At 37.5% G+C, this 22412-nt stretch overlaps 2 protein-coding genes and 1 long non-coding RNA gene across 4 annotated transcripts; 1 reads left to right on the forward strand and 2 right to left on the reverse strand.

Moving 5' to 3' along the window:
* Positions 1–2538: 2538 nt before the first annotated feature.
* On the reverse strand, positions 2539–13159 carry LOC122644094. The gene is made up of 3 exons (XR_006330231.1): positions 13148–13159; positions 10248–10256; positions 2539–2685 (listed from the first exon to the last, which is right to left on the reverse strand). It is a non-coding gene; the product is annotated as an uncharacterized LOC122644094 (long non-coding RNA).
* Positions 6666–10227, forward strand: LOC122644092. Its single transcript, XM_043837694.1, has 7 exons — positions 6666–6870; positions 6968–7054; positions 8454–8723; positions 8818–8979; positions 9155–9208; positions 9508–9654; positions 9742–10227. The coding sequence occupies exons 1-7, from the start codon at positions 6691–6693 to the stop codon at positions 10123–10125; spliced, it is 1284 nt and encodes a 427-aa protein (XP_043693629.1). The 5' UTR covers positions 6666–6690; the 3' UTR covers positions 10126–10227.
* Positions 13160–13184: 25 nt separating the features above from the next.
* On the reverse strand, positions 13185–20793 carry LOC122644093 (homeobox-leucine zipper protein HOX11-like). Of its 2 annotated transcripts, none has more exons than XM_043837696.1 (5): positions 20773–20793; positions 14720–15066; positions 14240–14598; positions 14058–14137; positions 13185–13967 (listed from the first exon to the last, which is right to left on the reverse strand). In XM_043837696.1, exons 2-5 carry the CDS (start codon positions 15042–15044, stop codon positions 13553–13555), a joined length of 1179 nt encoding a protein of 392 aa, XP_043693631.1. In that variant the 5' UTR covers positions 15045–15066; positions 20773–20793; the 3' UTR covers positions 13185–13552. The 2 variants fall into 2 exon arrangements, with proteins under 2 accessions (XP_043693631.1, XP_043693630.1); XM_043837695.1 differs by having other exon boundaries at positions 14058–14152.
* Positions 20794–22412: the final 1619 nt, after the last annotated feature.

The following is a 22412-nucleotide window of genomic DNA, read 5'->3' on the forward strand; positions in this document are numbered from 1 at the left end:
CACACTCAAGTCAAGTATTTACCCTTAATTTCGGAGGAAACTATAGTGTTTATGGGTTAATGCCTATTATCATAGAACACATACCACTGACCATATTCTCTACCTATCACATGTGAGATGAGTGCAGACAATTTCACCAATTCACCATAATATTATCCTATCGGCATCTACAAGGGTGGATCAATGACATTTCTACACTCACCAACTAAGGGAGGCCATGAGAATCCCACCAACCAGGGCTTCCCATATCACACTTGTATTATAATGAGGGAAAACGAGAACGCATATTAAACCACAAGCATACATCCAATGTATAAACCAAAATAGCACATCCATCCAAGGAAAACTATAAACACATAAATACCAATGGTTATGGGACAGCATCTTTAATCAATGTGAGTTCATAACCAAGACAAACTCAATTTGACTAAAAATGGATGGGAGTAATCATAGCCTCATATGTCACTCCCACTCACGACAATTATAGTGTGATAATGCATATGCAACTATCTATTACAGGAAAATTCTAAATCTGTAATAATTAAGGACACTTCAAGTGAGCAAGTCCTTCCTTCATTCTTGTCTCCAATGAACCGGCAAGATCCCTGATCCATGATCCACGGTCTGCTATCCACGATCCATGATCCATAATCCATGATCTATAATCCTTGACTCAAGATCCATGATCCATGATCCATGATCCACGAGGTTACAATGAATATTTTCAAACTAAGCTAAAATATTACAACCCTTTCCAAATAAATAAAATTACATAACAAGAAACCAGTCCACCAAAATTGGACTGCCTGGAGAATAATAAAGAAAATTACATATAAAATCACAACCATGCCATGCCTAGCACACACATACATCTAATGCATGTAATTTTATTCATCCCATAACCATGGTCCACATTATTTACATGATGCTCAAAAATAATATTCCAACATTTATGTGAAAATTGCCCAAAAACACATAAAACATCATTACCATGACAATTCAAGCTATTATGATTAAGTGCATCCAATGCATCCATCATGCAACCATTACCATGACAACTTATGTCATAATGGTCATGATACAAACCCCACAAAGCCATCACATACATGCTTAAAATAAAACTAACAATTATAGTAAGCCATTATGCCAAATTGGGGAAGGTGGGTGAAGGGAAGAATCTCTCCACCCATCTTCTCCAATGAAAATCCCTTTCATTAATGAAACCAAATTTTTTTTTTTTTTAATTTATAAAAACCCGCAACACAAAGTGAAGCAAAACAAGAGGGAAAAACAAGTGCACATTCATACAATAGCATCACATGCGGCAAGGTTGTCTGCGCACGCATGCGGTTGGCAGCCCTACACGCATGCCACAGGCTGTAGGGTGCACAAGGCCAGGGGGTATGGGCTATCCAAGGGGTGGGGTGCATGCGGCTAGGGGCGCGCGCAGGTAGCCAGCCCGCGGCCCCTATGCGCACATGCATCTCACCTCCAAATTTTTTGTTTTTATTATAAATAGAATAAAAATTATGAGCATCATAAAATAATGAACAAATAAAATTGAAAACAACCCCATCGATAAAGAGGCTCTGATGCCACTGAAGGCATCGCTAGTGCGATCGCAACGGAAGCATAAATAGGATCACAGTATCGATGGAGAAATCATTCAAAATAGAACAAAACAGGGATCGATTATTACCTAAGCCTCACAAGTGCAAGACCTCCAACCGATGATAGCCCTTTCTCAATCATTCCACGCACCACGCAAGCTTTGCGTTCCTACCACGGTCAAGCTTACTCCTCCACAGTTCCAAGAACACAATAGCTTGGACCACCTCTAGGATCGAACACCAAGAGAACAAGAGAGGGAGAAGACGATTTTTCTAGGAGGGAGAGAGAGCTCTGCGATTTTGCTTTGGGTTTCTTTGTCTTGTGTGATTTTGTGATCTCATGAATATTTATATTTCTCTCACAAAATCCCCATATTGCAAGCTCACATGGGATAGATATATTGAGTTACTATAAGTGACTCAATTATCTCCCAAGCAATCTTTCTCTAAATTAGGAAAGACATGGATTAGTAGGAAAATCCAATCTTGAGTGAATATGAATATTCTCTCCATTGGGTTTCCTTTTCTAACAGATTGGCCCTAATTGAACCTAAATTGCATGTTGTAGAGACAGGCGTCTCCATTCTATCAGAACTCCTCAAAATGGAGGATTTCAAATCATTACAGAGATCCATCATATGAATGCATATGCAAATCAAGCGTTCACAAGAAATGGATACAAATGAAGCTAAATAAAAATGGAAACAAGACTTAAAAACACTCAACTATTTTAGAATCAAAATGGAAAATGGAGATATGAGAATTTATTTAACTAAATGAAGATTTGAAGAACATACATACCTGAGGGTGGGGAAAAAACCTTGATAAGATCAAATCCGGAGGTTTTTGGGTGAAATCAAATTCCTCTCACACAATCAAAATCTTCAATATTCATGGATTTAGAAGTACTAGAGGTACTTCGCAATGAATCTCTGCCAAAATCAAGAACCATAGATCTTGTACCATGGCGGATAGAGGGTCCAAAGGCGATCAAGATCTTTTTTATGAATGAAATTCCATTTGATCCTCAGTATTAACTCCAATCATCGGTATCTACCAAAGATCTGCAGATGAACTACAGTTCAGTGAGTAGAGAAGGAGAGAAAACAGAGCAAGATCACGGCTAGGGTTCAACCACCATTCAGATTTCGCTTGGGCTCGAAGTGAAGAAGGAAAAAGGGATCTTCAGGTGCTCTTCCCATGGTCGCCTTGGGATTTCTTCCCCCTCCTCAAAAACTAGAAACAAAGAAACCATCAAAACCCTTAAAAAATCGAAGCCAAAAACCTCCCAAAATAAAGAAGAAGGAGAGGAGGTCGATGGTAAGGGTTCAAGGTGAGAGAAAAGAAAATAAGGAGAGGGTGATTGCGAGCCCTAATCGGGGAAGGAAGAAGTAATGGTGAGGAAGAAAAAGGAGTGACCCCCTTTAAAGAAAAATCTCCCTTCGTCTCGATAAATCAAAGTGAGGAAGAGGAAGATGCCTCGATCCCTCCGACGCGCAGAACCCTTCTCCTATAATTTTATATATAACCATCAAAACCCTTAAAAATTGAAGAAGCCAAAACCCTCCCAAAATGAAGAAGAAGGAGAGGAGGCCGATGGCTAGGGTTCAAGAAGATGGGTTCCAGGTGAGAGAAAAGAAAACAAGGAGAAGGTGGTTGCGAGCCCTAATTGGGGAAGGAAGAAGTAATGGAGGGGAAGAAAAAGGAGTGACCCCCCTTTAAAGAAAAATCTCCCTTTGTCTCGATAAATCAAAGTGAGGAAGAGGAAGATGCCTCAATCCATCCGACGTGTAGAACCCTTCTCTTATAATTTAACATATAACCATCAAAACCCTAAAAAATCGAAGAAGCCAAAACCCTCCCAAAATGAAGAAGGAGAGGAGGTCGATGGCCAGGGTTCAAGAAAATGGGTTCAGGGTGAGAGAAAAGAAATGAGGAGAATGTGGTTGCGAGCCCTAATCGAGAAAGGAAGAAGTAATGGAGAGGAAGAAAAAGGAGTGACCCCCTTTAAAGAAAAATCTCTCTTCGTATCAATAAATCGAAGTGAGGAAGGGAAGATGCCTCGATCCTTTCGACGCACAGAACCCTTCTTATCCTATATATAGAGTACGGTTGGGCTTAGCATGAGGCCTCAACTAAGGGTGTCAAAATGAAACCGAAACCGAATACCGAAATCGGAACCGACCGTTTACGATCGAACCGAATCGGACCGCAAAAAAATGGTGCGGTTTTGATTTCACATGTTCTCTATCCGGTTCGGTTTGGTTCAGAACCGGATAACCGTTGGTTAACCGCCAATTTTGAACCGAATAGAACCGGATAGAATCCAAGAGTCCATAACTAATGTATAATACCCGTGGAGGGTTAGCTTGTTCAGTATAGGTACCAACTTACGATTCTTCATTTATCTTTTATTACACTTAAGAAATTAACAAGAAAAATTTACATTCACTTTGCATAACAGGGAGGTGTTGGAATCTCCGGAGCAGAAAATTCTAATGGGTGGAGACGGGAACATCTAAGCTCATCTTTGTTGCGTTGGAACTCTTAGAAGAAGCTAAAGAATGCAAATTAAAGTGACGTGGATGCATCTTTGTAGAATGTCTATGGTTAATTATGGACTATTGGATTGAGATTGGAGCTTGGAAGCATAACATTACAGAATATTAGATTATTCACTCATTTTTCCTTGGGGATAATTTTGATGATTAGAACTTTTGTTTGCTTGATTTTGGTGGTGTTGGAAACCTTATGGAATCATCTTTTGAACAAGATCAAGATCTTTTATTTAATGCTTGGTGTTAATTTTTTATAGGGTTCTATGTTGATTGCTTATATTCTGATTTGTTTATGAAATGGGTTAATTGAATTAAAGGGTACAAAGGAGGAAGGTTGAGTATTAATTATAAGGTTTTGTTAGTGATATTCTGATTTGTTAGTTATATTCTAATTTGTTTATGAAATATACAATTTCTCCCACATAACAAGGAAATGGATGATAGAATTAAAGGGTACAAAGTTGAAACCAGATGTGAACTGGTATGACAAACCGCATGTAAACCGGTTGTTAGCAGTATAATAAAAACCGAATAGAAACCGCGAAAACCGCACTGTATATAAAACGATTTTGATTTTGGGTGATTCTTATCCGATGCGGTTTTGATTTCTACCTTGCAAAATGTGCACCAAACCGGAACCGCACCGTATAATCAAAACCGCACCGTTTGACACTCTTAGGCTCAACCTCGGCCCATCCCGACCCTGCCAAGGCTAGGAAAAATTTAAACCCAATCCCGACATGCAGGCTGAAACCCTGTCCTGCCTTAGGACGTGCTCAGGTTAACCGGGCCAAATTGACACCCCTAGCTGACCAGATAACTTCACCTTTTGATGAAGGATGGAAAATACCCTTCCCTTTTGTTTTCCCTACCTTCCATGCCCCCAAATCCCCATGGTCCGCGGTGTCAGCCTATTAGCGAGCCCCTTCCCTTTTTTATTATTTTTATATATGATACATAAAATTAAAAAAAAAAAAAATGCGAAACTAAACTTATAATTGTCTGTTTAGTTAACTAGATAGAACCCGGAACCAAATCGGGCTTTAATGAAACTGAAACTCACCTCAATGGATCGGCATCGATTTTGGGCTTTGAAATTGAGACTACATTTGATATGTTTGGATCTTAGATAATCTTCAATCTAAGTCCTTTAACATATCTCATACTAGGTTGGAGGCTGGTCCAATCTAGCGCCCAGACACTAGATCAAACTCTATTAATGAGAGAGAGATTATATGAGGGTTAAAATGCAAGTGAAAATTAAGCATGCGTTACCCTCATACAGATTCCTTTATATCCTTCACACATGATAAACAATGGGTCCTACTAACACTCTCTCCTATTATAACTAGGAATGTAAATGGATAGCCAAAAATTCGTGTTCGAATCCATTTAGGGGTTTTCGAATTCGGAATTTTGGTTTCTGAAAATTATCCGAAAGATATTTGGATTCCGATAGTTTCCTTTCGGATCGGATAATATCCAGATAATTTACTATCCGATTGTAAGATGCGATTAGTTTAATATTTTTATAAAAATATATGATATATTACTATATTACCCTTATTATAAAACACTTTTATAAGGATATTTTGGTAATCAGAGTTGGTAATCTGTAATCTGTAATCGATATAAGTCAGATTTTTTAACTAATCGGATAGTTTATCAGATAGGATGATATCCAGATATCCAATAAACTCCCAAATTTGAATATGATATTAGTTTTTAAAATTTGGTCATACGGATATGTCATTCGTTTAACAGATTTGAATTCAGATAGTAGTAAATCCGAGCAAAATCCCATCTGATTACATCCCTAATTATAACAATGTTTTTTTTTTTTTTTTTGGTAGAACCTAATTATAACAATGTGAGACTTATATGATAATCATGTGAGACCCCATGTAGAAGAAATGGAATAATTATCACCTCCAATTTGCGGGCATCTTCAATTCCTCCAATTCCTCTAATAGGGGGGAGTGGATCCCACCTTGGGCAGTGTTTTGGTCAGGGGTAGGGTGATCATTTCTGCCCCATGATAGGAATTGAAGGAATTGAAGAAGACAGCGAATTGGAGGGGATAACGATTCATGTAGGTGATACCGTTTCCAACCCCTCATGGCCTCATTAGTGTGACGTGTAGTTTCCTTTTTTCAGTGCCCATTTAGAAACCCCTCCCCAAATACACCCGATGGCAATGTGTCATTGTGCCCTCCAACCGTTTCAAGTCGGTTAATTTCCTTTATGATACGTTGACTGCGGACTTGGAAAGATTTGCAAGAGAGAGAGAGAGAGGAAACGATTTGAAACGGTCCATCCAATGTCATGGAGATCTATTTCCTTTTATAATTCAGTTTTCTTTGGAATATCAGAATTTCTTTTATTTGAATTATAGTTTATCAAATATTATTTTCATTATTTTTCTGTTTACTATATTTCCTCTAGTCGCAAGTGTTACATTTGAGTTCCATTGCAGTGAAGGAGGAGAGAAAGAGAAAGAGAAAGAGAGAGAGAGTAGAATCATGGGGGACAAGTTTATGGTGCATGGGTTGAGATTGAAAGAGAAAAATATTTTATGGGGAATGGTTTTTCTCATTCTTATTCATGGAATAGTTGATGGAAGGTTTGTGCATAGAAAGAACTTGTTGGAAATTGATAAGAAGTTAAAGCAAATCAATCGATCTGCAGTGAAGAGCATTCAGGTTTGTCATGAACCCATTCCTTGAATATGAGAGAGAGAGAGAGAGGAATTTTCTTTAACTTTTGGATTTAATGAAAAGTCTTGTATGATCTTTGTAGAGTGAAGATGGAGATATTATTGATTGTGTTGATATCTACAAGCAACCTGCTTTTGATCATCCTGCACTAAGGAATCACACTATTCAGGTTTCTCTTTTCCTTTTTTTTTAATCTTAAAAGAAGTTAAGAATAGTTAAATTTAACGAGAAAGTTGAAGGTTCACTAATCCATCCTAGGGTTCACAAACCTACTATAGGGTTTTAGTATAATTCTCAAAGTACCCTTCGGATACTCACTTGGGTCTTCTTTCAATTCTCAACGAATGTATTTCCTTTCACCGTGGCTGAAGGAAAACTCGAAACTAAACTTAATTGCTAAAAAGGATAAAATTATGTTCAACACTTGACAACCAACAGAGTATGAGATGGACCTCAAACTTTAGAAAGTAGTGGATTTTGAATGGTAAAATTCTATCATGCATGGACTACCAGTCTTTGAAACCAGTGATAACATATTCGAATTTCTTTTATTTTATTTTTTTACAAAATATTATCTTCACAAAGGTGTGTTACTTTTCAAAACCTATCAAGATACTTCTGTTAAGTGGACAAATGATGTGTACAATTTTCGATTGTTTAATAGAGAGAACATGATATAGATTCGCTATATGTTAAACTTTAGAGTCAAATTCAATCAAAGACATTCTCATGTATTTACATGCATTTTTTGTATGTCCATACATGTACTAGTATTCTAACTATTATCGTGCACTATCCCAACTCTAGTAGGAATAGACTTATAATGGAGTTGACTGGGGCTTTTTGGTAACTTTTGTAATAGAGATGGAGACTTTGGTGCACGATTGCTCCGACCACCTCTAGTAGGTAGAGAAAAAAAAAAAAAAAAAAAAATATTTAATCCAAAAAAAATTGTGTAGTTCACATCATCATTTCTAGGTAGATTCAGACCAATTCAGCCGGGACTGCTCTAGTTCTTGATTACGAGTTTTAAACCCTGACATCACGTTAATTGAGATGTGAATAATAGTTTTATCAGGACCCACATGATTAGGGAGAAGAAAGTATACCACTTATAAAACAAAATGTGAGAGGCATAGGAAAGCATCCCACACTATTGGACTTGGGTTTATTTTTTTTTACTGATTACTAAATATGATAAGAGTTTTAAGTAGACTACACAATCATGTTAGGTACTGATTACAAAATTTTATTTTTATTTTAAAACCTTATATTTGGTATGAGATGGATAATCTCAAACCCGAGCCCAAGCTTGGCCCAGGGTTTCTCTCATAGTCCTTGGGTTGGGGACATATCTCTCCATCATACCCGGCCCAGCCCGGCCCGGCCCATCTGATGCTTAGCCTATCAACTATCCACATCTAATCTTGGGTTGGTCCTGGACTGGGCCTTTTTTGGGTGGGGGGGGGGGTGTTGTAGCTAATAAGATGAATGAAATCAATTTTCCTTGATACATTGGTGAGGTACAGAACTTTAATTTATTGATGATGCAATGTAACACAATGCAGATGAGACCCAGTTCTTATCCAGCCTTTGAGACAAATGTGAAGAAAGATGAGGTTCATGGAGCATTAGAGGCATCACAGCTATGGCTTAAGAGTGGAAGTTGCCCAGAAGGAACAATCCCTATTCGCAGAATCCGCAAGCAAGACCTTCTCAGAGCAACTTCTCTTGAAGAATTTGGAAGGAAGAAACCAAGTTTTTCTACTATAGCTAGAGACACTCACCAAAATGGTGGCAATTCAATAAAATCTTATAATAAGGGAGCCAATCATTCGGTTTGCCCCTATACTATGCAGAGTTTCTTCCATACTTATTGTAGTGTTCCTTCAATTTTATACCTAAAATGTTTATATCCATGCTTGGAATCAGGTGGCAATACTGTTTGCCCAAGGTATTGCATACTTAGGAGCTGCAGGAAAAATAAATGTCTGGAATCCTAGTGTTGCATCAGACGACGAATTTAGCGCTGCTGAGATCGCGCTTACTAATGGACCTTACTATGATTTTGAAAGTGTTGAATCTGGATGGGTGGTTAGTATTTGATTGATTCTTTGTTTCTCTAAAGCCTTTTCCAAATTGAGTTTAAACTAAGGAGAATAACAGCAATTTAAGCACACCTTTCTACTTCTTATCTTGGCAGCAACTAATTCATGATTCTAAGTAATGCTCAAGGATACTAACTATGTCATTGTGAAAATGTTTCTAGGTGAACCCGAAGGTTTATGGGGATAGAAGTACACGGTTTTTTGCATATTGGACTGTAAGCTTCTTCAATATGAATTCCTCTATAAGTGTATTTAGAACTTGACATATTCATTTAATTGCCTCTTGTCTTATTCCCAGAAGTTCTTTAAATTAGGGGTATAAAAGAGTTTTCAAAAATATTTTTCAAGAATGCATTTAGAAAAGGACAACATTTTCCCTCCTTGGAGAAAAATGTGTACTAAAAGTATGAAAATGTAAGGTTACAAATTATTTGACACATTAAGGTGTGGTGTCAATAAGGAAATCCTTTTACAATATGAGACTAAAATCTATGTGTGTGTGGAGGAATTTTAGGCTGATGCATCAATGAAGACGGGTTGTTTCGACCTCACCTGTCCTGGATTTGTTCAAACTAGCAAATCAGTAGCCCTTGGTTCTGTTCTTGATCCTGTTTCAGCCTTAAATGGAGCTCAATTTGAGATATCTATTTACATTCATTTGGTAAGAAATCAAGAATGTTGTCTTATAAGTGAGATCTTATATGGATGAATCCTACTTTTAATTTCTATTGTTTACTGATGTTTATAGGATGTATTCACTGGAAATTGGTGGTTGAAATATGGAAACATCGAAGTAGGATATTGGCCCAAGAAATTATTTGTGGGATTAAGCTCTATGGCTGCTTCAGTTGAGTGGGGAGGTGAAGTGAAGAGCTCACATATAGGGCAGACTCATCCTCATACAGCCACAGACATGGGGAGTGGAAGGTTCATAGGCTCGGGATGGGGCTATGATTGCTTCATTAGAAATATAAGGATTCTGGATAACTCACTTACTTTGAAGTTCCCCCCTATAAATTACCCTTACACAGATGAATATACCTGTTACGACATCTATTACCGGAGATACGATGTAACTGATCCTGAATTCTACTTTGGAGGGCCAGGTTACGACGAATTGAGATGTCCATGAGTAAGATCAAACTAGTTTTAGTATCAGTTAGTTTCAATCCCTGATATGTTTGTTTGAAGCTTAAGACTTTGTAGTAGTAACTGGGATCCTATTATTAGTTTCCTGTTGTTCTAGTGTTATACATTGGTAGTCTTTCAGTGTTTGTCAGAGTATATGCAACAGTGTCTACTGTCTAGGGCCCCTTTGGCACTTTAAATCTTTGAAAGTTCTGTAATAATTCAATACCTTGACAATATAATTGGAGTGTTCTGTTTCTTTGGTTCAATGTTTTGACAATAATTGTTTCATATCTGGCTGAAGAAGATCATACCAAGAGGCCAAGAGGGTATATTGTCTCTCTCTCTTTCTCTCTCTTTGGTTCAATGTTTTGACATGAATTGTTTCTAAAATCTGACTCATGGTCAAACTGAGCATTCTCTCTGTTTCTTTGGTTCAATGTTTTGACAATAATTGTTTCTAAAGTCTGGCTTAAGGTCAGACAGGAGGAGAGGGTATGTTCCTCTCTCTCTCTCTCTCTCTCTTGTTCAATGTTATCACAAGAATTGTTTCTAAAGTCAAAACAAGAGGGTTTTCTCTCTCTCTCTCTCTCTCTCTCTCTCACACACACACACACACACACATACACACAAAAGGGGTATAGGGGCAAAGCATGCATGAAAGTCTGAAAGAAGAAATGAGGAGGAAAGAGTAGTGGGGTGGTATAAGTCAATGGAAATGCAGTGATAAAGGAAGGCAGAGACGTGAAGACTTAGCCACAGAAATTAAAAAAAAAGGGAGCATGTTTCATCATATAATTACAGTAGGGGTCCTCCTGAGAATGTAAACAACCAACTATATCTCCACCTCCAGTCAACATTATAATATCCTAATCACAATAATAAGTACTACTCCATCAATGATCAAACACCCAACTACTAAATTTAACCTCTTCCTCCCTTTTAATCTTTTCTTTAAAAGAAGCTTAAAAACTATATCATAGGGTTCGTTTCTTTTACTTTTCTTTTCCTTTCCTTTTCATTCATATTTTTTTGGGTTTGGGTTTGATTCCTTGGAGAAGAAGTATGAAGGAAAAATACTTCATAAACAAAGTCAAAAAAGCCTAATCAGTTTCAAGATTTCAACTTCTTTCACTTGGTCTTCTGTTCTCCTCTTCTTCTCCATCATCATCATCATCATCTCCTTCTATTTCCTCCTATTATGCCGTTTTACCTTTCAACCCCAATCATTGTCTATTGCGTGTAGAAGATGGCACCCTTTAGCTTCCCCTCCTCCCTAAGTGACCTTTTCATTCATTTCAGACACACACTTTCCATGGCACGCTTCTCTCTCATCATCACCAATTTTTTTTTCCTTCTTTAGTTAATAGTTAACCCCTCGGGTCCCCTGTTACCATCAACATCTTCTTCCTATCTGTGGAATTCCACCATAATGTCAAATTCCAAACTAAAGTCTCTTTAGAAAAAGCACTACATTTAAAAAATAAATAAAATTTAAAAACAAATCTGCAATATTTCCTATCTAGAGGCAACCCCCCCCCCCCCCAAAAGACTGAACTTAAACAACCAAAACAAACAGAACCCATGTCGCTGATATGGACTAGTTTATCAATAATCTTCCCTAGAATTAGACAAAAAAAATTTACTTTTTGGGTTTTCTTTTGGTGGGGGATAGGGGGTTGAGAGGGGGATGTTATCCGGATTTTGTTGTATAAGCAAGTTCCAGGAAGGAGCAACTACGGATTTAGTCCATGGTATCAGTGACATAGATATCGAAATCAGTACTGATATGATCAAACCGATACCAATACCTAAAACCATGGCAGCAACCACATCCCCCTAAATTGATTCTGATTCTGATTCTAATTCTGATTCTTGCCGAGAGAATCGGGTAATCGGATTCTGGATGATTCTATGGAAGGTTAATGTTTCAAACATGACTTGGAGCACATCTTGATACTATATAGAAGGTGAAACTTCCCTTTTGACATAATAGTAAAGGTATCAACTCACCTAAGAGATGATTGCTATGAAATATTCTAAGTATTACATTCTACTTTCAACTTGTATTTGATTGGCTTCGTGCTGTCATCCTTTCCCCAAAATTATAAACTCCACTAGGTAGGTTGGTTCCCATATATTTTTCTAATCCCTTGGTTTAGCTCAAAGCATCTGGTCTAGATCAGTCACATAACCAAATAAGTTGTGCAAGTTGATGAGTGGGGGATGAAGAACTCACTTTGTGGGGAGGCACCAAATTCACTAGATTAAGACTAGGTTAACATGTGGATTTAGCTAAAGCCATTTGAATCTTGATCAATCACAATCTTTGACAAAATTGTTAGAAGGAGAAGAGAGAGAAAATGAACAAACAAACAATCCTTAAAAGATGGAATGGTCCATATCCAAACATCTAGATTGATGGAAAAGCAATTGGGTTTTGGTAATTATCCATTTTCTCCATTCAGATTGATTGATAAAGAAAGGAGAGATGCATACTTGCATCAACAAAGATAGACATGTTTTACTTTGAATATGTAAAGACCCATCGTATCCTGTGTATTAAACCTTAAAAGGTCAAATCATTGGATGACATACTTATATCAAAACCATATCTTTTCTCTTTTTATTCCCCCACTCAGACCATTAAGTTAGGCAAAGAAGCATCAACAAGTCCTCCCATGGTCGGCATTATTATAACCCCATCAGCACAAACTCGTATATATCTATGTTTCGTCATCAATCATGTCTTCTTCATACATGATTATGTGATTTATTTGAATAAAAATTAAAGAACTGTGACATGAGCAATGACCTTAATTCTTTGGAAATGTCAAAAAACTGAGGGCTTAGATTCTTGAAATCAAAGGCCATCCAAATGATCATATCAAGTAATCAATCTTTGCAAGGGAGAACCTTTGGATTTGGAGTCTTTGGACTCTCAGAACAAGACAAGCATTTGGTCCCCCTCTGCAGCTTACTGCAAGACAGTTTCCTAATCCAACGATTTTCCCCTTCTCATGAACATGAACTGAAGCAGGTGAGAGAAACATCAAAGACTGAAAACAAATTAATAAGAATTTCCTGTAATTTTTCCTGTTCAAACTTGTAATACAAAACGCAGGAAAGATTAAAATCGAAAAAAAATAAATAAAGAGGGCTCTGTTGTATATGTTGATCTAGTTCTTCTCTCTGTCCGTCTGTTACTGAAACCTAATCTTTCCCCCAAAAAAACCGAAAACTAAGAAGGTATCAAAAATACCCAGCTTCATCATCTATCTCCTGAATAAGACAAACCCATTAACTAAAACTATTCAGAAAAAAAAATCCACTTCGAAGTATTTACACATCAGACCCAAGAGGCTAAAAACCCACATCATCAAACTGCCTATATGTATGTATGGTTGAATGGATGGAGGATTGGTGGGGGCTCATGAAGCAGGGGAGGGGTGGGCATGAGCGTGAGAGAAGGGATAGAACCTGGGTTTTGTGAGGGATAAGGCAGAGGTAGTTTTGGGAGTTGGGGTCAGGGGAGAAGGGATGGTATGTGTAGCAGTTGCGTCGGTGGTGGTAGTGGTGGTACTGTTGGTTTTGGTGGTGGTGGTAGTGGTTGTGATGGCAGAAGCGGCGGCGGAGGAATGGGGGGTTGTGGAAGTAGTGGCCACTCGTTCGCATGATGGGCACATGGTCAGGGTAGTCGCCGGAAGTTGCATGTAAAAGGGATGAGAAGTCTTCAAGGCTCTCAGTTCTTGCAGCTCCTTCTGTAGTCGCCTGTTCTCTTCCGTCAGTGTCTCACAGTACCTCTTGAGATACTCACAATCTACTTCCGTTTGCTTAAGCTTTGTCCTGCGTTTCCCAATTTTATTTTTCTTAAAAGAAAACTCAAAAAAAAATTAAACCAAAAGGTCCGAAGATATTGAACAGAGGAATAGTTACCTGGCTCTTCTGTTCTGAAACCAAACTTCTACTTGACGAGGTCGAAGATTAAGTTGTTTTGCAAGAGCAAGCTTTTGTTTCTGCAGCATTTGAGACTTAAAGAAAATGTCAGACAATAAGAAAAATCAGATTTTTTGCCCCTCATTTCTTTGATCTGTTTTTGTTCAGTACTCATTACTTACAGGGTTGAGAGTATTGTGTTCTTTGAAGCTTTCTTCCAGGAAGGCTGACTGTTCCTTAGAGAGTCTGAGTTTCTTCCGAGTAAGGCCGTTCTCTTCGTCGTCGCTTGCTCTCGACGAAGCTCTTTCATTCGCATCAACATCGTTCATGCAAGCCAGTGCGGTTTCTGGGTTGTCTCTTTTGCTGCTGCTGCTACCTCCTCTGAACACGGAAAAATCCATCTGGAAAGACGAAACAGTGCTGTTGGGAGAAGAAACTGCAGCCCCATCATCGGCTTCATCCGCCGACGGCAAAAGATTCACATCAAACCCTCTCGCCGGCGGCACGCCCAAATAACCAGAAGAACCCGCTTCAGAATTCCCTGCAACAGAGCCAAACCCATCAAAACCCATGTCCGGAAATCTCCATTAAAGAAAGCCCAAATCGATTATTTTTTCCCTTTATTAAAGGATCAATGAATGCTTCTCTCTCTCATACCATACCGTTTTCAGTTGGCCATGAAAACACCACCAACTCAGTAGACAAAGGTGGGTTACGAGGAACAGGACCAGGAGGGAGAAGATCAAGCTGAAAGGGTGGATCTGCAGAAACCCTCCTCTCTTCTCTCACTCTTTCTCTTTCTTTTTCTCCCTCATCTCTAACTCCTTCTCTTCCATCACCTTCAGTGTTTCCTTCCCTTCCATTAACCCTAACAACTCCTAAGCCCATGCAAAACCCTAAACCTTGACTGGTGTTCATCCTTGGAGCTACCTTCTCCACAAACGGAAATGGCTTTGAAGCTTCACCTAAGCTCAGACCCAACTCCATATCTCCCTCTGTCTCTCTCTCTCTTAAACAGCTCTCAAAGGAGAAAGATTTTGGATTTGATAAAAAGGACTTAAAAGAGTCTTTATAGAGATTCTATCCAATCTTTTAATATTATATATTATATTTTTTAAATATAATATTAATTCACAATCTTTGCTTTTGCCCTTTGTGCGAAACAAGTTTGACCGACAAACCCAGGTTGACAATCACACGTGAAATCCTCTTTCTAAATATTTTTTTTAAAAATATTAAAAAAGGAAAACTTTTTTTTATTATAAAACATGAAAAAGAAAAAAATAATTATTAATATGAAATTAAAAAAATAATAATAATAAGAAGAAAAAGAAGAGAAGGGGACAGGAATTTAAAAATCGGATCGGGTCTATTCAGATCCGCATGGACTAATAATCATTGTAGGGTTATGATCCATCAAACAAAGATTTTAAATTACCGAATCAGTAATGGGGCCGGAATTGATCTCAGTCGATTCCAAAATCAATAGTAATCCAAATTGACTATATCGGATCTAATTGAGAAAAAAGAATTCTTTCTAATTTCCTAAAAATACAATGCGATGTAATTCAAGATAGAGATATTGACATTTGGTTGATGCAATATCTAACAGTACCGAGTTTGAGAAGAAAATTAAAAAGAATAAACTCACAAGGATGAGGGAATTGGAAAGGATTTTATTCTTGTAATGGAAACGATTTTACCATTGATTTTTGAATACCAATACTTATAATCGGGATTTCTACGGTTCTATCCAAAAACAAAAAACCTTAGAATCGGGATCCAGATTAATTCCGGCCCGGATCTTATTCTGGGTTTTTTAAACCCTGAACTCCACTGAAAAGGTGCAATAAAGATATTTATTATTTATTTTAAGAGCTTTTCTTGGTCTTCATCGGCCACGTCAGCATTCTTTTTCCCATGCTGCTATGGCCTATACTAGTATCGTGTAGTGTGTACTCTGGACACTTCTTTCAGTTACTCACTCACACTAGTCACAGGTGGTGAGTGGTGACTCTACACTGCACCGTACAGATATGATATCCCCAATTAGATCTTGTTAACGATGAAGATTTATTGCGTAGATCTTTATTTTTCCAGAATTCAGGTTTTCGGGATTTCCATATACATTTTTGGTTGATCGGACGGTCCTAATCATCCCTTTCAAAGACGATAACAAGTAATAATTAATTAATCTTAAACAAGTAATCTCCCATTGTTACCCAAAAAAATAAATAAATAAATATGCATCTTAGACTAATCTTGACTGTTTCAATTCTAACTGATTTCATGTTGGTCTTCTATTTTTATTTTTCACCACTCTTTACGCAGCCTTACCCTATTTCTAGAGATGCTGTTTTCAGAACTTGAACTTGTGACTAAACCTTCAGTAAATGAGCACTTGACCAACGCACCAAGCACGACTATCCCAAAATCAACTCTCAAAATCATCTCACTATTTGATCGTGTAGCCCTTGCACTAGCATAGGAGCCAATGAGAGAACTTTTAGGAACTTCAACATAGATGAGATTTTTAATAGGAGAGGTTGGTTGATAATTATGTGCACTCTGCATCTGGGCAGGAATCACATGGTAATAATTATTAATTATTAATTAATATTAAATAGGTAAAAGGAAATGTTGTGCATATTGCTGGTGTACAATAGGCTAGCACCCTCTGTGTCTATCCCTTTCTTCCTTTCTTTGAAATGATCCCATCGAGTCCCTTGTAAAATGCTCCATCCTATTCCCCATTGATGCTGCCTGCTAGCTTATTACACATGGGGCTGTTTGATTGTTTGTGTTGTGTATGTGAGACCGTAGAGTCACCAACAACTATCCCAACCGTGACTTGGCTCAAGTCGATTTTTGACACGTGTTGTAAAGAACTGATCAAATTGGAAAGAGCTTTGAAGTTTTCAGGGAAGGGCGTTGGAAATTAAAAAAGAAGAAGAAAAAAGGAGCAATAAGGAGAGATTGGATTATTAGCATAGCACGAGTTTTGACCCAGAAATGTGATGTCCCAACTTTTCCTTTCAAATTATTACGCCCTACAAGGGAGAAAATGAGTGGGTGACTGGAGATAGCCGGTGAGAGAACCGGGAATGTGCTGTGGAGATGATGAGGTCACACATGTCACGCTTTTAGGATCATTGCAATTATTGAACTCATCTAGAGAACTTTAATGATAGTTTTGAAACTGTAGCAAAAGCAGAGAGAGAGAGAGAGAAAAGCGTGAAATCTGAGGTGGGGTGGAAAGTGACCAAAACCCACCACTTCACACTCACACCCCCCCTTATCACGCCCTTTTGACAAAGATGACGTTTTCTCTCCTCTTCTCCTTCCTACCTCTAAAGTCCAATCACCCCGATTCTTCTCCTTCCATGGTTATCTTAACTATAATTGTATTCTATTTTAAAAAAAAAATTAAAATAAAATATATATAATCACATCTAAGTAAGAGTTAAAAGTATCTTCAATTACACAGTGTATACCATTCAAGATTATACTTATCGGTATATTAGTCTCAAATGATATTGATACGATACTATTATATCATATCAATATAAAAACAACAACAACAACAACCTCAGTCTTATCTCAATTAAAAGAGGGTCGGTCACATGGATCCTTGTAAAATAAAATCAAAAAAATTGATTAAAAATAAGACGGCGAAGAAATGCAAAAATAGAAAGTGAGACATTAAAAGTAAGAGGAAAGAGGAACTACTTAAGACGGGCAGTAGTTAAAGCATTATAGATGTCGACTCATCATTGATTTTACTTTTAATATTTTTTTATCAAAACTTCGCATCTTAGGAAGTAACGTAAAAATATATGAAGAAAATCTAATACAAATTGAATCATATGATTATATAACAGTGAAATTTGACATGTGAACAATCAAGAGTTTATAATTAACCATGAAACCAATAATGGTTGAATAATGAGCATTTCTAATAGTTTTGCCTATTATTAATAAAAATAGAAATTGTGTGTGGACTTGCATAGAGAGGCATCTCTTGATAATATGGATAACCATCCTACCAATCAATAAGAGTAACTTTTTCTCTTCTATTTTAGGGTGAAATAAGATAATTATGGGGCAGATGATTTCAAGGTAATAATTCCTGGCATCTAATATGCATTCATATTGCCTTTTAAGTAAGTAACACCGACCCGACATGTGACCATAAACCACGGAAGAAGATCTTTACTTGATTATTGGGAACCTCACATTCCTACTTGGATTGATTTAAAAGGGGCTAAGAGATAAGGTTGGTAGTTAAAATTAAACAAAACAAGGCAGTAATTTTTATTTATTTTTTGATAAAGAAACAAGGCAGTAAATCATTATTGAAAAATTAACAGTGGAGGATTGGAGGATTGGAGGAGGAGGAGGAGGAGGAGGAGGAGGAGCTACTGAGAGTTCTAATGATGAGCAGTGTTTACCAAAAACAAAACGAAAAAAGGTTTCTTTTCCGTACATAATGAGTTGTGGAGCCTATGGTTTTATTGGGGACGATATCAGTCTCTATCGGTAACGATACGATATTGATTCAGATGAGCCTGTGTAGGTCTTGATCGGTTTAGGCTTGAAAATGTTACATTTTAAGATCGGACACTGAATTTGGCCAGTATTCACCGGCATCGATATGGATTGGCCCATATCGAGCTAGATTGATCTTCAAGGTTTTTGATGATTTAATTTGAATCAGGTTGAATCAGATGATTTAATTTGAATCAGGTTGAATCAGAGAATCTGAATCGATATCCAATCTATGTGTTGATCGCAATCCTCGGCTAAAGATGGAGCAATCCGATACCAATTATTAGAACCATGGTGGATACAGACTAACACGTTTATTTATCCATATGAGTTTCATGTGGATGATACCATTCTATGTCCACCATTGATGTGACATTTAAATCAAACTTTTAAATCATGATATTAGTCGAGACCAATATTGATATAGATCTTGATCTGCCGCATCAAGTTGGATTGGACCATTTAATCCTCAAATTTGGATAAAACCCGAGTTTTGTAACATATTACCTTTAATAGAGACAAATACCATTGATTCATATTGGCATTGATCTTTGGTGATACTAATACGATATGGAATATTGATACTTAATATTGTTGTATAGGTTCCTCCTCTCACACTAGCATTGTAAGGAACCCTATCCTAAATAAATAAAGAGAAAATGTTTTGCTGGGAGCATAATGTATGCTATTGTTCACTTGTTTATATTTCTCTCTTCCCCACCAATGAAATAGCATCTTTGCCCTCTATTGAAGGAAATAAAAACCCAAAAAGGCAATGGCCTCATATCGATAAATAAATCATGAGAAAAGAAATGTTATCTTGTTGTGTGGCTTCTGTTGCCAATAATGAGAATGTGCCAACAGTATTGTCTTTCTTCCATGAAATTAAAAATCACATCTATGTTGATATCTTTGCGTGTGCTCTCTCACTGGGATCCATAATGGTGTAGGTGCTACATGACCACATAATCATCTCTTACTCTTAAATCATAAATCAAACTGAAGATGAGGATGAAGATGAAGCTCTAGCTAGTTTACTTACCATGGTCCATGGTCATAGGTATAGGTACCCGTATTATTCTCGGTGGATATAGGGATACCAAAATGGATTAGTTGTATCGGATCAGATTAGACCATAAACTATATCAATACCTGAATTGAGTTCCACTCTAGGGAGCCCAACATGTCCAGGGTGCATCAACCATTGGACTGTGTCAGATACATCTCTAGGGATGCATCGAAATATGTATGACGCACTCTAACCCTTGGATGCCCCTGGACATTCCCGGGGCACTGAGTTCCCTGTAGGGGAGCCGGAGCCGGTCGGATCCCTAATACCTACAACCTTACATACAATACAAATGTGGGGAGGAGGTGGGGGGTAATCTCGTGAATTTTAAGTAGTAAATGCGAGAGAGATGTGAACAGGCATGCGTTACTTTTTTTGGAGTTTGACAGGCGGAGGAGAGAGAGAGAGAGAATCTTTAGGATTTGATTTGATTTTTAAATGCCCACATCCGAAAGTGTTAAATCATTAAATGAGAGAGAGAGAGAGAGAGAGAGAGGGTGGAATGTGGAGATAAGTCAAAGTCAAGGGTAGGCCCCTAGAGGTTAGGCTCTTATCATTTCTTTTATTTATTTATTTTTTTTTGTGTTTTTTTGGTTTTGTGTGTGAGGTGGCGTGCCCCAGGTGCGCAGTGTGGAGAAGTTAAGCATAGTCACATGACAGGAGCGTGGGACGGAGTATTCCATTGGACGATACTGAGGCATTAAGGAGATTAGGTGGGCCCTCTCCCCGTAATATCCCCATAGATAGAGAGAGAGATGATGTTGGCGGGTGGGGGCCGTTAGGGCGAGGGGCGCGAGGAAGACTCAAAATGATAGCGGTTGCGGCGCAGGAGAGAGAGAGAGTGAGTGTGTGTGTTTTCGGGGGTATCCCTTGGGTGGGTAGGTAGGTACGTAGTAAAAGGGGGTATGATTTATGAATGTGTATTGTGGTTATTGGGTTAAAAAATAATAATTAATAAGAGGGAGGATAGAGATGGGGGGGGGGGGGGGAAGGAGGGGACAGGTGGCTGTGGAGAAGGGGACAACACCGCAGCAGTAATCATTAGTAAGGACGCGCCTTACAAAACACCTCTTATTATGTGGGCCCTACGTTCAAAAACTCTCTCTCTCTCTCTCTCCCTTGCTACTACTACTGTTCTTTTACATCCTCCACCCTTCACTGCCCCTCCTGCGAACGAACAAAGCTTCGCAATTATTGTGAGCTTGATTGAGTGGTTCTACTGATTCCTTCTCTCTCTCTCTCTCATACGCTTTCTCAATTCTTTATTTTGAAACCACTCATTATTAATAAGACAAAATTTAATAACCGTCCGATCGTGCACGGTAGCGTGATTTGAGCATTTATGTACCTTTATTTTTATTAGTTTACCCTCGGTACCATGCGGGGAGTAGTTAAGTATTGATATGAGTATTCTAAGATATGGAAGAAAAATTCGATCGAAACTGTTGAAATCATCGAGTTAAATCGGTTTCATAGGTTTTCAAGATAAGTTGAAAGGTGATTTTAAAAAATTCAGGGTTTCGATCGAAATTCGATGGTTTCGATTAATTTTGATCGAGATGTTGGTAATTTTGCGAGTTTCGACACTTGTGTCAATCGAAACTTGGAAAAACCTAGCTCGAAACCAGTACAGATACTTAAGTATGCCAGTTACCAGGCCAGAAATCAGGACAGACACTTATTTATGCCTAATATCATTTAAGTAAATATTTTTCATTTACTTAAGATATTATTAATAAATAAGCAAATAACCCCTATTTGAATCCAATAAAAATAGTTAAAAAATAAAATTCCAAAAGGAAAAAAAATCAATCCCACAGATCAAGAATAAAAACTGGATTTTCGATAATAGGTGCAATTTTTAGCTTTCTAATGCTGGGGTTTTTCTCAAATTTAAAAATTCCATAAATCTTAATATGGTAAAACATTACTAAAAACCAAAACTATGATAAAATATTCATTTGTTTTAATGTCCATAAAAAATATTTTCATTCAGAGCGATTTTGATAGCATTCATGCACATCAAATTAAGTTTGACTGGTATATAACTCCATCAATATAAATCAGATCTAAACAATCTTGGACTTGTTGGAAAGCTATCAAAACAAAGCTTTCTAACAAATCCAAGATTGCTTAAAACTCATTTATATTGAAGGAGTTATGTTCCGATCAAATCTTATTGGATACCATGTCCAAGAACAATATACAGTATTAAACTTGGATTAAAACCACAAATAATATTTTTAGCGTTCTCTATGTGAAACTAATGCATGGATTGAGTTTAAAATGTCAAGAATAGGCAACAAAATAAGAATCAGGACAAAGGAACAACTTCTGGGCCTCAGAATCAAGGTTTGAGTTCGTTTTGAGAAAGTCTCAGGTTTTGACCGAGATATGGTCGAAACCGAGACGAATTCGTTTTTTGGCTAATCGAAACCTAGTCGAAACCCGAGTTTTAGAACCTTGCTCTAAGAGTGTCAAAACCTTTCTAAAACTCAATCGAAACCGAATCCAAACTTGAGCCGAGCTGAATAAATTTGGTTTGTTTCGATTCTCATATATGAGTATTTCATTTGATTCGGGTCAGTTTCGGTTTCCCTTAAAAAATCGTCATTTTGAATCGAAATCGAATCGAATATCACACTTAAATCCAAAACCCTATAACTTTTTTTATTACGGTGTTGTCTTTCCTTTTGCAACTATAATTTTGATGTGTTTAACTTATTTTATTGATGGGT

This window comes from Telopea speciosissima, chromosome 10, assembly GCF_018873765.1.
Source record: "Telopea speciosissima isolate NSW1024214 ecotype Mountain lineage chromosome 10, Tspe_v1, whole genome shotgun sequence".
NCBI lineage: Eukaryota > Viridiplantae > Streptophyta > Magnoliopsida > Proteales > Proteaceae > Telopea > Telopea speciosissima.